Below are 16,553 nucleotides of genomic sequence, written 5' to 3'. Positions count from 1 at the left end.
GGTGGCATTGCTGGCGATTTATTTTTAGACAAAGTGACAAATCTTTCCATTCAATTAGGAAAGGACAACAACTAGTGCAAAAAAAAGTTAGAATATCTCTTATTTCAGATATAATATAAAACTTAGTGTGGGTGGGAAAAAAAGGTGTGTAATATATGTGAACAGTTAACTAAACAATAAATCAGGAGCACAAATAATTGCTCTACCTTGAGTGCATATGACGCCACACAATGCTCTAAACTATTAATTGCCCCTAAACACTGAATGTTACAGTCAATGTACCAATATTACTATATGTCAGTGATATTAACCTCCACTAGTTCGATGAACATTAGGCCATATATCAGAAAAACTACAATACACTTCCCACAAAATCATAGACCTGTGAACAAAACGCCCGCCCCTCAAGCAGTATACAGAAAATCTGGGTTCAATATCTCTTTTTTAATTTACTTGTAGCCCTTTTAGTTAGCCAGTCTCTTGCAGTCTGATTTAAACAGTCAATTGCATATGTTTTGGCCACTCTCCTCTTTTAGGTATTTACCACCTCTCTCCAGCCTCTACGCTGGTTATTACCTAGCCCTGGAAATGTTAATTTATTTGCCGGAGTGATCCAAAGAAAAAAAGAAAAGAAAACCTCCAATCATTCTTGTATATATCTTCTCTTGAATAGGTCCCAAATACTGATCCACAGCCCTCAATATAATAGACCCTAAACCGGTCTTAACTTCCCAGTCAGAGATAACCCAGTTGTTGGCACTTTACTCGAGGCAATTTGTATCAAGATGAGTATTTATATTGAGCTTCTTCCTTATAGTAGAATAGTTCCTTTATTTTTGTTTTATATTTTTTCCTTAGCCCTCCCTCATCCTTTATCCTTTTCCCTTCTGCTAAGGTGTTCCCTTTTAAGCTGGTCTCGAGCAAAACTTTATGGCTCTTACAGCATAGTTCACAAGTCCCCAGGCAATACCGTACTGATAGGAAACCATACAAAGTCCGTACACAGACATCCATAGCAAACACATACAGCTCCGGTGGTGTCAAAGGTCCTTTGTTAAATCCAGAAACCAACGTGCAGTTCTTTTTTTTTTTATATTACATTACTAGCATAGCTACCTGATTCCTGACGCTTCACCGTCTCCTTACCTGGTTCAGAGCAAGATACCTCTCGAACTTCACCAGCTGGAAGGCAAAACGTAATTATGAAGATGTTCCGGCTTTACAGGAGTCACGCTGTTTCTCTGCTGCGATCTTCATGCTAGCGCACTATCCTTGTTTCCTGGAAGGCAGCTGCTGATGACGCTACACACTACACCCTTACACCACCTGGCTCCGTATCAGCCACATGTGTTCACGGCCAGTGCCATCCAGCATGTGGTGGCTAATGCGGCTTCCGAGCAAACCTCCTTCAGGCTCTTCCCTGACCAAAGTAACCAGCCTTGGCTATTGGGAAACTGTTTGCGGGGAGATGAAAAACTTTGCCCTTCACACACGAGCTGTAGAGCATGCTACCTGTTGCATGCCCCTCCCACCGGAACTGCGCCCAAATTCAGAAGACAGACCAAAAGGGAGACAAGTAAACTGCCAAATAGAATCTTTCCAAATAAATCGGAGAAACTTGCGATGAGAAAGATGAATTGGAACTGTCAAATAAGCATCTGTTAAATCCAATCATACCAACCAATCATTGTCCATAAGACAATCTCTCAGAAGATGAATACCCTCCATCTTGAAATGATTGTAAGAAAGGAAGGCATTCAGATTCCTCAGATTTATCACAGGACAAAGGGATCGCTCTTTCTTTTTCTCAAAGAACATGTTGCTGAGAAAAGAGTCTAATATGTCTGGAGCTGGTTCTATAGCCTGTTTTAGTTGGAGATTCAAAATTTCTTTATCTAATAGATCTGAATCTGTTTTTGCGAAAACAATAGGGTTTGAAAGTTGAGTCTGATAAGGAGGAGACAGAAAATCTAGGAGAAGACCTGAAACGTCTTCTATTACCCAAACATCTGATGTAATTAATTTCCAATTTTTTATGAATAAGGACAATCTCCCTCCAACTTTGTGTGGGAAAAAATTTATGTTGTGTGAAGAAAGTAGTCTTACCTGGGAAAGGTCTAGGGTGAGATCTTGATCTTGAGAATCTAGGTGTCCAGGAGCGTTGTCTTGAGGGGAATTTTTTTGAAAGGGAGGGATTTGAAGGGGGGAATTGCTGGAATTGTTGGAATTGAGGTCTGTTACTAAAGTATGAACGACCGGGAAATCGACCTCTTCCTTTCCCGGCCCATTCAAAAACATGACTGAGTTGATTGTAATAATTTCTTAGTAGATGTTTTAACTTTGTTTAATGAATTGAATGTATTGACATATGTACTGAGTTGTTTTAGACCCAAATCCCCAAAAAGAAGACCCTCAGCCTGAGGACCCATCTCTGTAGGAGCAAAATCGGATATTTTGGGATCTATTCTCCTTAAAACCATTCTCCTATGTTGAGAAGAAAGTGCTGTGTTAGCATCACCAAATAAATAAACTGATCTTTGGATCCATTGTCTTACAATGTAGTGATCCAACATAGCTTTATTTACAATAGCTTCCTCAATAAGTTTGAAAACTTTATTGATCGGACCCAATGTATCTAAATATCTATCCTGACACGCCTTTAAAAACCTGTCAGGGCCTTTTTTGAGATTACATTTTTTATTATTAACAAATGTATCAATATTTGCATCAATCTCCGGAGTAATAGAAGTTTTATGGGGCAAGTCCATGCAAGGATTCTGCTTTTAGAGTAGATCTAGCTTTTTTTGAAAGAGACTTTCTTAAATAATGTTCAAGAAATTTAGCAACCCTCTTGGAGGGTCTCCAATTGGAAGATCGAGGGTGCTGGAGATCTTCCGGATCCAAATATTCAAGCCCCTCATTATATATCAATTTAGCTTTAGATTTTTTAATTAATTTCTTAACTTTTTTAAGTTTCTTAGCTTTGTTGGCTTTAGGAGAATAATCAGATGTAGAACTCTCAGAAAATTCTGGAGTATAAATAGACTGCCAAGAATTAATATCTGTATCAATATTGGAATCCGAAGACTCAGTTGTAGAGACTAAGTCTACCTTTCTCTTGGCAGCACAGTTTTTAGGAGCAATAATCTCAGACTCAGAATCTGAATCTGAAGTTAAATTTATTAATTTATGAGATTTAACTCTTTTGGCTGGTGTAAACAGATTGGAAGCTCCTTCATCAAAATCATCATCTCCAATTTTTTTAGACAAATGTTTTCTTTTATGAGTAGCTTTTCAGGGTGAACCAGAAATCTTTTTGACATTTTTTTTTAGCGGTCTGAAACTGATGCCTCAGATCTTTAATAGAGGAGTCAATTAAACTTTTTACAGACTCTGTACTTAATGAATAAGAGTCTTCTTGAGACATGTTAACCAAATAATAATAAAATAATTTAAATAATTAAAAAAATTCAAATAAATCAAACTTACTAATAAAACTTATCTAAGTAAATAAAATAAGGAGATTGAGCAAATAAGAAACTAAGTTAAATAAACATAAAAAAAAACAAAAACAATAATAGGCAAAGACTTAAATAAATTAATAATGTGTAAGCAATGTGTAAATAAAACCCCTGCAATATCATAGTGCAAACCACACTAATAATAATTTAGCTGAATGAACTGAAAAGAAATGTTGTATCAAGTGAAGATTGAGGAGAAGATATGGGCAGGAAGGAGCTGCGTCAGCTGAAAGAAACAAACTCAACCGCGTCACAAAATGGAGGCGTGGACACGAGACCCGGACGTAAGATTTTGGCAGAGCAGCAGGGAAATCCGACAGAAGAGAACAGAACAACAATAATGGTAAGGAGTGGGCAAACGAAAAACAATAACCATATAAAACGATCAATAAAGAATAGAAAACATAATGAAATAAGAGGATAAAGGTAGAAAATAAAAAGTAAATTAACAAATAATTATTAAATAAGAAACAAAAACAATAAGAAGCAAATAGGAAATAACCATAAAATGAAAATAAGCAATAAAGAAAAATAAACTAAAATAATTTATTATACTACAATATAACTGATGAGCTCACAATGGAAATACTTATCTTGAGAGCAGCAAAGAGAAAAGAGGCAGTTGGGATACTATGTGGTCAGTTTATAACAAGATTAACTTTTCTAATTGGTCTGCTTTGGATCATACCATCCAGGGTTGTTTCTCATTAGTCACTATTCTCATTTCTGTTCTTTCTATATTAAATGTTTAAACTGTTTACTGTTACTTTGAATAGCTGTTGAGCAGTAAAGGAAAAGGCTTATGCAAAATATAAGTCTCTGTCCTTGTAATAAAATCCACAGGCCAGGTTATCAGGATTACCATAGATGAAAGCAGTTAAAATAACCATGTTTACTGATCAGCTGATTATTTCACATGAGCTTCAGGTCAGATATCCTCAAAATGTGGCCTGTTAGAGAGGGCTGAGGACAGGTTTGAAAACCAATGGTCTAATCACTTTACACAGTTTTTGTTGCCTAATTGGGATCCAGTTATACTGTCAGACAAGACTGTAGCTTAAACTGATATGTTATGTGATACATTATGTTCTGGCATACACCAGTTATCTTTAGACTTACCGACAGCTCTGATTCTCAATATGTACAAGTTCCACTACTAATTAGAAGCAATTAGGGCTAATTAGGTGTTTTAAAAAAAGTATTGCAAATGTGATATAGTCATCCTATTTTCAGTGCAAAACTATGATAATAAAACCATAACACAATTAGAACAAATCAAGCTTAAACTTGTATAGCATATCTTTTCTCTGTGATTTATATATATATCATCGCCATAAACTAAATTAAGATATTAACCCCTAAATCTAACAACCCGCTAACTTTACATTAAATATTAACTCATCCCTATCTAATAAAAAAATTTAAACTTACTTTTATAATTAAAATAAACTATATTAAACTACTAATTAACATACCCTAACTATTATACTAAAAATACATCAAATTACATTAAAATATATTAAACTATTTATTAATCTACCCTAACTATTATACTAAAATTACATTAAACTATATTAAACTATTCATTAACCTACCGTATTATACTAAAATTACATTAAACTAACAATTAAATTAACTATATTACATATTTAAACACCTAACCCTACTCAAATTATTCAAATCTACTATTAAAAATTACTAAATTACAAGTAAGTTACACAAATTAAAAAACACTAAGTTACAAACAATAAAAAACACTAAGTTACACAAAATAAAAAATAAATGATCAAATATTTAAACTAGTTACACCTAATCTAATAGCCCTATGAGAATAAAAAAGCCCCCCCAAAATAAAAAAACCCTAGCCTACACTAAACTACTAATGGCCCTTAAAAGAGTCTTTTGCGGGGCATTGCCCCCAAAAAATCAGCTCTTTTACCTGTAAATAAAAATGCAAATACCCCCCCAACAGTAAAACCCACCACCCACACAACCAACCCCCCCAAATAAAAACCTAATAATCTAAAAAACCTAAGCTCCCCATTGCCCTGAAAAGGGCATTTGTATGGGCATTGCCCTTAAAAGGGCATTTAGCTCTTTTTCCGCCCAAAGTCCTTAACCTAAAATTAAAACCCACCCAATAAACCCTTAAAAAAACCTAACACTAACCCCCGAAGATCCACTTGAAAAGCAGGTATGCTGGGCCGGAATTGTGGCGAGCGTACCTGTTAGAAATTTGATAAATGGCAAAAGTTGTCAGATAGTGCCAGATTTGTATTCGGAACATCTGTAATGACGTAAGCATCGATCTGTGTCGGGTTGAGACCGGTGGATCGTATGTTACGTCACAAATTTAAACTTTTGCCAGTCTGTAGGGTTTGATAAATGGGGCGAATCAGGCTCGCCACAATTATGCTGTGGAATTCCAGCGTATTTGCGGTTGACTGCTTGATAAATATCACTCATAGACTTCTGTTTCCTTTCTCGATCTAGCTTTATAGCCATAGATGTACTGTATATTTCGGCAAGGCTACTACTATATCAGAATTGTTAGAAGCTTACAAGTTTATTTTTAGGTAACACTCTGTATCACTCTAAATCCTGTGCTCCAGGTTAGATAATCAGTTGCTTAAACCAAGGTATTAAGCATAATCTTACAGCATATATTTGCATGCTACCCATTAGATCCCTGTCCCATTGCGACTTATTATTCTGGGTTTGATTGGAGCGATCCTGGGTGGATGACGACTTGTCTGCGGCCGAGACAGGACGTTGTCACTAAACTAATGGTAAATTGGCCTACTGAGCCCTTGTCTTGTGCTCAGTTTTGTAGATTATATGTGGCTAGATATAGAATAATTCCTGCTCAGTTGCGCTATATTTGTAATTTAACCTCACTGTTTACATACTTAACCTCAATGTCACTTGAAAGCTACCTTATGATTATGATAGTAATCAGAGCTGCCATATATGATTATACTAACCTTATCAAGATCCTTTAAATATCTTACAACCTTTCCTAGTTCCTCTTTCAATGGACATACTGTATAAATTGATCTTTCTGAACATTTCGCCTAGCCCTAATAGTACTATAATTCCACTCCCACTCCGCCCCCCCCATATTTTATATTCTTATATCACACCTATATATAACATTATTTATCACTTATTTTACATTGTCTCAAACGGTGTGTACCCGCTGAAAATTTCTATTTTACTAATATCACTAGGTTTAAGCGGTGCTTACCCGCTGAATATTCTATATGTTCTTATACTACAATCATACGCTAGGGCCCACAGGTGGACCCATCCTAATATACACTTCAACACACCTGTATCTTTGCTCTTTATTATTCTAAATCCTTCCTTAGAAGTGTCAGTTTATTTGAGGTACATATAAGGATAATATATAATAGAAAATGGAGGTTTCATTTACATATGTATACAAAGAATTTTACCACCCGGAAGCAGCCTCTTTTAGACCAGTGTGCTTTTCACAGAGGAAAACTTTCCTGAAGTATATCAGTCCAACATCGAAATACCAGGCAATTCTCCTCTAAACAAGAAACAGGACAACCCCAGACAATCGTTTTGGCCTCCTATGGGCCTCGTCAGTGAGGTGCAACCATATTCCTCTAAGCACACTGGGCAAGGAGTAGACGTCTGGTTTCCCCCATCACCCATAGGGAGACTTCCCCAGGGTCATATTAATTTGCATACAAAAAAGAAGCACTCTACCAGGAACGAACAGCAGCTCATCAGCTAGTTCTATGGCGATTTACTACCCGGAAGCAGCCTCTTTTAGACCAGTGTACTTTTCACAGAGGAAAACTTTCCTGAAGTATATCAGTCTGATCCCGCCAAGTAAGGTCAGTCCAGCCCCGACATACCAGGCATTTCTCCTCTGAACAAGAAACATGACAACCCCAGATGATCTTTTCGGCCTCCTATGGGCCTTGTCACTGAGGTTCAGCCACATTCCTCTAAGCACACTGGGCAAGGAGTCCATGTCTGGTTTCCCCCATCACTCATAGGGAGACTTCCCCAGGGTCATATTAATTTGCATACAAAAAAAGAAGCGCTCTACCAGGAACGAACAGCAGCTCATCAGCTAGTTCTATGGCGATTTACTACCCGGAAGCAGCCTCTTTTAGACCAGTGTGCTTTTAACAGAGGAAAACTTTCCTGAAGTATATCAGTCTGATCCCGCCAAGGAAGGTTAGTCCAGCCCTGAAATACCTGGCAATTCTCCTCTGAACAAGAAACATGACAACCCCAGACAATTGTTTCGGCCTCCTATGGACCTCGTCAGTGAGGTGCAGCCACATTCCTCTAAGCACACTGGACAAGGAGTCCACGTCTGGTTTCCCCCATCACCCATAGGGAAACTTCCCCAGGGTCATATTAATTTGCATACAAAGAAAGAAGCGCTCTACCAGGAACGAACAACAGCTCATCAGCTAGTTCTATGGTGATTTACCACCCAGAAGCAGCTTCTTTTAGACCAGTGTGCTTTTCACAGAGGAAAACTTTCCTGAAGTATATCAGTCTGATCTCACCAAGTAAGGTCATTTACATATGTTCATTACGTCAGCAGATATATATGCATTTTATTGTACTTCTAATATGCAGACAGCATTGTTTTTTCTTTTTTTGGCTTTTTTGCTCATTACTTTGTATGGTCTATTTAAGATGTTTATACTTGTACCCTAATGTTACTATGAATAAACATGTTCGTTGTATTGTTATTGCTAAAAATCTCAATAAAAGAATACGGAAAAAAAGCCCCCCCAAGTAAAAACACCCTCTAGGATGAGAGATACTGAAATCCTATTTGCCAATTTGAACAGCCAATAGGATTTCAGTAGCTCTCATCCTATTGGCTGTTTTGAACAGCCAATAGGATTTCAGAAACTCTCCTCCTATTGGCTGATTTGATTTGAAGAATTAAATCTGTTAATAGGAATGCAAGGTACGCGATTTTGAAACGGCTAACTTGCATTCAACTTCAGTGTACGGCAGTGACTGTATGAAGAGGACACTCCGCGCAGGATGGCTTTCAGATTAGCTCCGCTCCGCGCCGCTGGGATGAAGATAGAAGACGTCCCCGAGACGGATGAAGTTGTCGCCGCCTGGATGAAGACTTCTCGCCGCCTGGATGAAGACTTCTCGCCGCCTGGATGAAGATCGATGTCAGAACTTCAGGAACCGTGAGTAGATATTCTGGGGTTAGTGTTGAGTTTTTTTTTTCATTTTTTTGGGTGTTTTTTTTTTTTTAGATTAGGGCTTGGGCTTTTGCAAAAGAGCTGAATGCCCTTTTAAAGGGACAGTCTACACCAGAATTTGCATTATTTAAAAAGATAGATAATCCCTTTATTACCCATTCCCCAGTTTTGCATAACCAACACAGTTATATTAATGTATCTTTTACCTCTGTGATTACTTTGTATCTAAGCCTCTGCAGACTGCCCCTTTATCTCAGTGCTTTTGACAGACATGCAGTTTAGCCAACCAGTGCAGACTCCTAAATAACGCCACGGGAGTGAGCACAATGTTATCTTTATGACACACATGAACTAGTACTGTCTAACTGCGAAAAACTTTCAAAATGCTCTGAGCTAAGAGGCAGTTTTCAACGGTTTAGAAATCAGTTTGAGCCTACCTATGTTTAGCTTTTCAAAAATACCACCAAGGGAACAAAGCAAATGTAATGATAAATGTCAATTGAAAAGTTGTTTAAAGGGACAGTCTAGTCAAAATTAAACTTTTGTGATTCAGATAGGGCATGCAATTTTAAACAAATTTCTAATTGACTCATCATTAAATTTGCTTTAATCCCTTGGTGGTATTTTTGAAAAGCTAAACATAGGTAGGCTCAAACTGATTTCTAAACCGTTGAAAACTGCCTCTTAGCTCAGAGCATTTTGAAAATGTTCACAGTTAGACAGTACTAGTTCATGTGTGTCATATAGATAACATTGTGCTCACTCCCGTGAAGTTATTTAGGAGTCTGCACTGATTGGCTAAACTGCATGTCTGTTAAAAGCACTGAGATAAGGGGCAGTCTGCAGAGGCTTAGACACAAAGTAATGACAGAGGTAAAACATATATTAATATAACTGTGTTGGTTATGCAAAACTGGGGAATGGATAATAAAAGGATGATCTATCTTTTCAAACAATACAAATTCTGGTGTAGACTGTCCCTTTAAAATGTCATGCCCTATCTGAATCATGAAAGTTTAATTTTAAATAAACTGTCCCTTTAAGGGCAGTGAAAAAGAGCTGAATGCCCTTTTAAGGGCAATGCCCATACAAATGCCCCTATAGGGCAATAAGTAGCTTAGGTTTTTTTTAGAGTTAGGTTTTTTATTTTGGGGGGTTGGTTGGGTGGTGGCTTTTACTGTTGGGGAGACTTTGTATTTTTTTACAGGTAAAAGCTGTTTAACTTACGGCAATCTCCTACAAAATGCCATTTAAAGGGCAATTGGTAGTTTATTGTAGGGTAGGGGATGTTTTTAATTTAGGGGGACTTTTTTATTTTTATAGGGCTATTAGATTAGGTGTAATTGTTTTTTATTGATCATTTCGTTTATTATTGTTGTAAGCTTAGTGTTTTCTATTTTTCGTAATTTAGGTTTTTTTTTTGCAATTTTAGATTTTTTTTATTTTTTTCGTAATGTTAGGTTTTTTTAAGATTGTAATTTACATTTTTTAATTGGTAGTTTTTTTATTTTATTAGAATAGTAATGTTAGGTTAATTTATAGTTTAATGTTAGGTTTATTTTTTATTTCACAGGTAAGTTTTTATTTATTTTAAGATAGTTATATTGTAATTTTAATTTAAAGTTAGGGGTGTGTTAGGTTTAGGGGTTAATAGTTTAATTTAGTGTTTTGCGATGTGGAGGGCTGGTGGTTTAGGGGTTAATAGGTTTAGTTTAGTAGTTACGATGTGGGGGGCTGGAAATGTAGGGGTATTTAGGTTTATTTAGTAGCGGCGATGTGGGGGGCCGGAGGTTTAGGGGTTAATAGGTTTATTTAGTGGTGGTGATGTGGGAGGCCAGAGGTTTAGGGGTTAATAGGTTTATTTAGTGGCGGCAATGTGGGAGGCCGGAAGTTTAGGGGTTAATAACTTTACTATAGTGGGGGCGAGCGGCGGATTACGGGTTAATACCTTTATTATAGTGTCGGGGAGAGGCGGAATAGGGGTTTATAACTTTATTATAGTGTCAGGGAGTGGCGGAATAGGGGTTAATAGCTTTATTTAGATGTCGGAGTTGTCGGGAGCGGTGGATTATGGGTGTTTAGACTTGGGGTTTATGTTAGGGTGTTAGGTTTAAACGTAACTTTTTTTTCCACAAAGACATCAATGGGGTTGCATTATGGAGATTTTTTATCCCGCACTTCAGGTGTTGTTTTTTTTCTAACACTCTAACCCCATTGATGTCTATGGGGGAAAGCGTGCATGAGCACGTCAAATCAGCCCTTGGATTGTGTGCGGTATGGAGCTTAATGCCACCATATCACACGCACAAGGAGGCTTTTCAGTAACTCGTAATGACAGCACTATGGAGAGTGAAATAATGCAACTGTTTTGGCGTTAGTTTCGAACCCTATTTAGCGCAAAACTCGTAATCTAGGTGAATGTGTCTCTTATTATTATCAATTTTAACATATCTTTATTTTTTCTAAAGTTAAAGCCTTTATCAAAGTTCAGTGAAAGTGCATATACTTTATCTTATTCCCATTCATCTCCATTTACTATATTTTTGTTTAATGATTATTATATTCTGATGGTTTACTGTATAGTGCTGATGGCATATTTAAATTAAACACTGTAATTATTATACATTATTTATTTTCCTTTAGTGTTACAATTATCCATTGTATGCGTTGAGTTGAAGGGACAGTCTACTTGAAAAATGTTTATTGTTTAAAAAGATAATCTCTTTATTCCCCAGTTTTGCATAACCAACAGTTGTTATTTTTTATTTTTATTTATATTTTTATTGAGTTTATAAAACAAATGAACAAAAAGCAAGGTTACAAGGATGTCATAGACATAAGCATATGCCAATGTAACAGCATGACTGCAAAATAAGTCAGTCATTCATCAGAGTGTTGCCTTAAGGTATAGAAGTTTTGATCTTATACATCATAGTAGTAAACTATTTTGGCATTATTCTTTCTATACATTGAAACATAAAGATAAGGTAAAACACTCTTAACTAGAAGAAAAAGCTGTTGAATAGAACTGAACCTGTATGATTAGGTGCAAACATCTTTTGTATATGTAACATACTATATCCCATTATGCTTGATGGCTACTCTTGGGCCATGAAAATCAATAATATGAATCATTATGGATATTATTGTCATATGTAAGGAAGTTAGGGGTATATTTAAATGAGTAAAGTAATATATGTTGGTTATATTGCTTTGTATATGGCTTATAGGTTATCTAGTCTCAGGAAATTGGGTAATATTTGGTTGCCTCTGTAATAACATATCTATTAATTGTACTGATTCAAGGGTATAGATTGTGAGATATATTTTCTCAAGTTTACCAAGTAAACTAAATTAAATGGGCGGGTGGGGGTGGAATTAATGCCATGTATTGGAGTATCTTGAAGGGATGGAAATAATTGAAAAGGGCCTGAGTTCTAAATTATGAGAGTCCGTCTTCTAAATGGCCATATAACATTGGTATATATCCTGGTCGGGCTTTACAAACTGTTTTATTTCTGTTATTGTGTTACACAGTAATCGTGACAACACTTGTTATTTTAATTTACTTTTTACCTGTGTGCAGGGCCGTCTTTAACACAGGGCAAAAGGGGCAGCTGCCCAGGGCCCAGACTGCTGATGTGACATGGGGAACACACACAGTCAGTCCTAATACTGTCACAGTCAAAAGTTCTCTGCTTATATTTATTTGTGAGAAACTGTGCCAGACCGTGCCGGTGTCATGTGGCATGCCAAGCTATTGCCATGTGCTGTTTTAGATGTACACTGTGCAGCACTGAATGCTAAGCCCTAACTCGGCATCCAGCCATTCCCACTGCATCAGAAAAGGTCCTGCTGGGGTTACCAATGTGGCCAGGTAACTGCTCTTATGGTGGAGATTGTTTCTGGGTAGGGTTGACGTACAGCAGAAAGCTGGAGCAGCAGGCACGTGAGGATTTGAGAATCTGTGCAGCTGCACACACTGCTCTCTTCAGTCTTGAGGCTGTGTGACTTGTCTCACACTGTATCCATGCAGCCTTGGGCAGACAGCATCCAGTCTGCTGGTCCCCTTAGCCCTGCTCTTTCTGCTGTGGCCTTAAGATCTACTAACTGAAGTTTGTTAGGGGAACAGTGCTTTGTAGAAAGGTGTCAGTGGGAAGAATAAGTGAGTGCACACACGCCCCTCCCCATGCAGCATTATCTAGTACAGGGTGAGAGGGAACTTGTTCCTAGCAAAGAAGGGACATGTGCTGCTGTGCCTGATGTATAATGTCCTGCTGATACTTCACACATTAATGTAAGGTTTATTTTTATAGTTTTTGTTTTCTCTCTGTCTCAGATTTTACAGCTTCCCATAGTAGTTCTGCTGTTCCAGTCAGTAAACTTATATTTGTCTGCACCTATATGCTTCCTCCTCAGTCTTTATTTTGCTTTGCTCCTGTTGGCTGCCCTAAATCTCTTTACCCAGGTAACCTCACACCAGAATTACATTCAAAAGCATATTAAATGAATCCACAGTGGAGGAATTTATATATTTATTTTCTTATTAGCACTGCTTAGGTCCAGTTTCACATATTGCAATTTATTTAATTTTTTTAAAAAAATGATTAGCCAGCAGTGGATGATCCACTGCTGGGCTAATAATTTAATTTTTTTTTATAAAATAAATTGATTTAGTTGTTTTTTGGGATGTTGGGGTAGAGAGCGGAATTTCATGGGGTGGGGGGCCCAAGAACATTTTTGCCCAGGGTCCAGTCAATATTAAAGACGGCCCTGCCTGTGTGATTAACTTGTATCTAAGCCTCTGCAGACTGCCCCCTTATTTCAGTTCTTTTGACAGACTTGCATTTTAGCCAATCAGTGCTGACTCCACAGGAGTGAGCACAATGCTATCTATATGGCACATTTGAGCTAGCACTGTCTAGCTGTGGAAAACTGTCAAAATGCACTGAGATAGTAGGCTGCCTTTAAGGGCATATACATTAGAATATGAGCCTACCCAGCTTTAGCTTTCACAAAGTTTGCCAAGAAAGCAAATTTGATGATAAAAGTAAATTGTTGAAAATTACATGCCCTATCTGAATTATGAAATTTTAATTTTGACTAGACTGTCCCTTTAAAGTGATAGGAAAGTCAAAATTAATGTTGTATGTAATTTTAAGACACTTTTATATTCACTTTCGTTTTAAAATGTAAGCTGTTCTATTGGTATCCTTTGTTAAAAAATAATATTTACATATCCTACACTACTAGGAGACAGCTGGTGATTGGTGGCTGAACGCATTTGTCTCTTGTCATTGGCTCCATCAGATGTGGTCAGCCAGCTCCCAGTAGTGCATTGCTGTTATAAAGATGAGTTTAACTATGTGTTTGACACATTCCTATATACATGCAATAGCGCAATAATAAAATGCTCTAACGTATTAGAGCATTTTCTTTTTGCACTAAAATATCCCTTTTAGAAAATTCAATAGGAATTGAAGGGAAATTAAAAGGTACCTGACTTTATAAAGAATTAAAATTTCTTTGTTGTGGTGTTTTAAATTATATAAAGGCTATTCATTCAGTTCAAAGTCTTCTTGTCCATAAGATAGGATGGTGAACCCACTGAAACCCACATGCACAATGATACTTCTTGTTGGTAATTAATAATATCTAATACCCTAGCACAGCACGTATGTTATTGATATATTTATCTTTTTAATATTTTATTTTGTTTTTCAGCCTTGGCCAAATGTTTCCAACCTAGCTAAGGACTTTATAGATCGCTTGCTAACTGTGGATTCCACTGATCGATTAGCATCAAGCAATGCTTTAAAACATCCATGGATTAAAACTATGGCTGCATCTTCGTCCATGAAGAATCTTCATAGATCTATCTCCCAGAACTTGAAGCGCAGAGTCTCCTCTCGATGTCACAGTTCCAAATCAGCAGAGTCATCAAAGTCAGGAAATTCAAACAAGTCACGACGCATATGGGAAAGAGAAATTATGGAACGCAATTTGCGTTACCAAGCACACGCTGTGAGCAATGATGTTTCGTAAATCACATTTCAACATTGTACCTCCATTAAAATGTATGTTATTGTTCATACCAATCATTTATTTGTAAATAGCATAGTTTTAAGAACTGTAAATATTAAATTGTACCTTGTATAGATTTCACAAATTTCTGAAGTATCAGAATATTAGACTACAAAATGTTTTTTTATTTTTTTATTTCCATTGTCATCTTTTTTTGTTTCAGTTATTTGTGTTGTGTAAATCTGTTTTTAATCTACCCTTTAACATTATATGGTGGAAAAATATCACTATAATTTACTAGTCCGGGATTTATAGTTACTTGCCCTTAGGGAGAAAGCCACTAGGCCACTCAATGTTAAACAGAAGAAAAAGTCAAATTTCAAACTAGTCGCCGCAATTTCTTGTGTATATATATATATATATATATATATATATATATATACAAACTTTAAAGCCCTTTCAACTCAAACACCTAAAAATAAAATGTTTAATTAATTTTAATATTTAATTATTTATATTCATATATATATATATATATATATATATATTTATATATACCTGTATTTATTAATATATATATATATATAGGTATAGATATATATTTTACAAAAAGTAATCCTATATATATAAATGTATATTTCAAAATAAAAGAGCATTTTCTTGTATGTGAAGAACATTGGCATAACTACCTTTCGGTTTAGCACAATAATTCTAATGTGGTGTTGGGTTAGCCCACAAGCAATAAGTGAGCTACATTGAATCTATGAGGAGAAGCAGTTGATGCGGTCGTGAGATCTGATTGTTCTGAAGTTAGCACGCACTGGGTTTCCCTTGTGTGCAAACATTTTACATATTATTGCACACGTTAAAAGTTTTCTTCCAGGGGTGTTTTTGTGCAAGCAAAATAACTAAAGAGGACACCACTTGTAACCTGGCTCATAATAGGAACCACCAGAAGTAAAGATTTTGTACTCACAGGTGGGTGCGAATATTACAAGTTGGAAACCTGACACACGGCTCACTTCAGGATTTTGGATATCGTGACCCTGCTAACTTCTCCTCATAGCACAGAAGAAAAAAACTAACAAGTATTGCTTGTGTGCTAAACCAGCAAATGAACAATGTCCTCCAGCTTCCAAGATTTTTAAAATAGACCTTTATTCAGAAAAACATGGGTCCAATAAAACAAACATATATATATGTGAAAAACAAGTATAGGTAAAGTTCAAAAAGGAAAATAAATAAATAAAAAAAAAATATTTTGGTTTGATATATGAAAAAACTGATGACATAAAAGAAAAAAGAAAAACATAAAATGATGAATCCCAGAACTGAATATAAATATAAACAGAAATATGTAAACAAACAAAAATGTAAAATGGATAACAGTCTCACCTTAAGTCCGTTATAGTAAGTACAACAATATAGATATTTCTAAATATAAAGCGGAGAAATATAAAGCTTATGGGAGAGCTGTATTGGCATCCAGTTAATCCTGCCCCACTGTGTCCTCTTTTCTCTGTCTTTAGCTTCCTTTCGGGTCCTCTAGAAAATGGGCGCCTTTGGTAGCTCTTGTAGTATGGTAATGTGCAGGATAATTCCTGCTGCCTCTCGGATCTAGCTTCTTCACTGACACTCAGGTCAAGCCCAGGTTCCACCAATGGCTGTCAGTCTGTAATTGCGGGTTGGTGATTGGTGGAACCTGGGCTTGGCTTTCACTCCCGCCTTTTTATGGAGCACAGTTCTTATGGTGGCTTTGTCCACACTGAGGCACTTTTGTGCC

The 16,553-nt window shown here is 36.5% G+C and overlaps 1 protein-coding gene across 1 annotated transcript in view; it reads left to right on the top strand.

Moving 5' to 3' along the window:
* The window catches only part of PSKH2 (protein serine kinase H2), a 107,155-nt gene extending 92,240 nt beyond the window's left edge, over window positions 1-14,915 (top strand). The window contains exon 3 of the mRNA XM_053713173.1: window positions 14,471-14,915. Coding sequence (XP_053569148.1) covers window positions 14,471-14,791 — 321 coding nt within the window. The 3' untranslated portion in view covers window positions 14,792-14,915. The remainder of the gene's footprint in view (window positions 1-14,470) is intronic.
* The last annotated feature ends 1,638 nt before the right edge of the window (window positions 14,916-16,553 follow it).

This window comes from Bombina bombina, chromosome 5 (assembly GCF_027579735.1).
Source record: "Bombina bombina isolate aBomBom1 chromosome 5, aBomBom1.pri, whole genome shotgun sequence".
NCBI lineage: Eukaryota > Metazoa > Chordata > Amphibia > Anura > Bombinatoridae > Bombina > Bombina bombina.
Note: the sequence above shows the minus strand (reverse complement) of the source record. Positions and strands in the feature narration are given on the sequence as shown.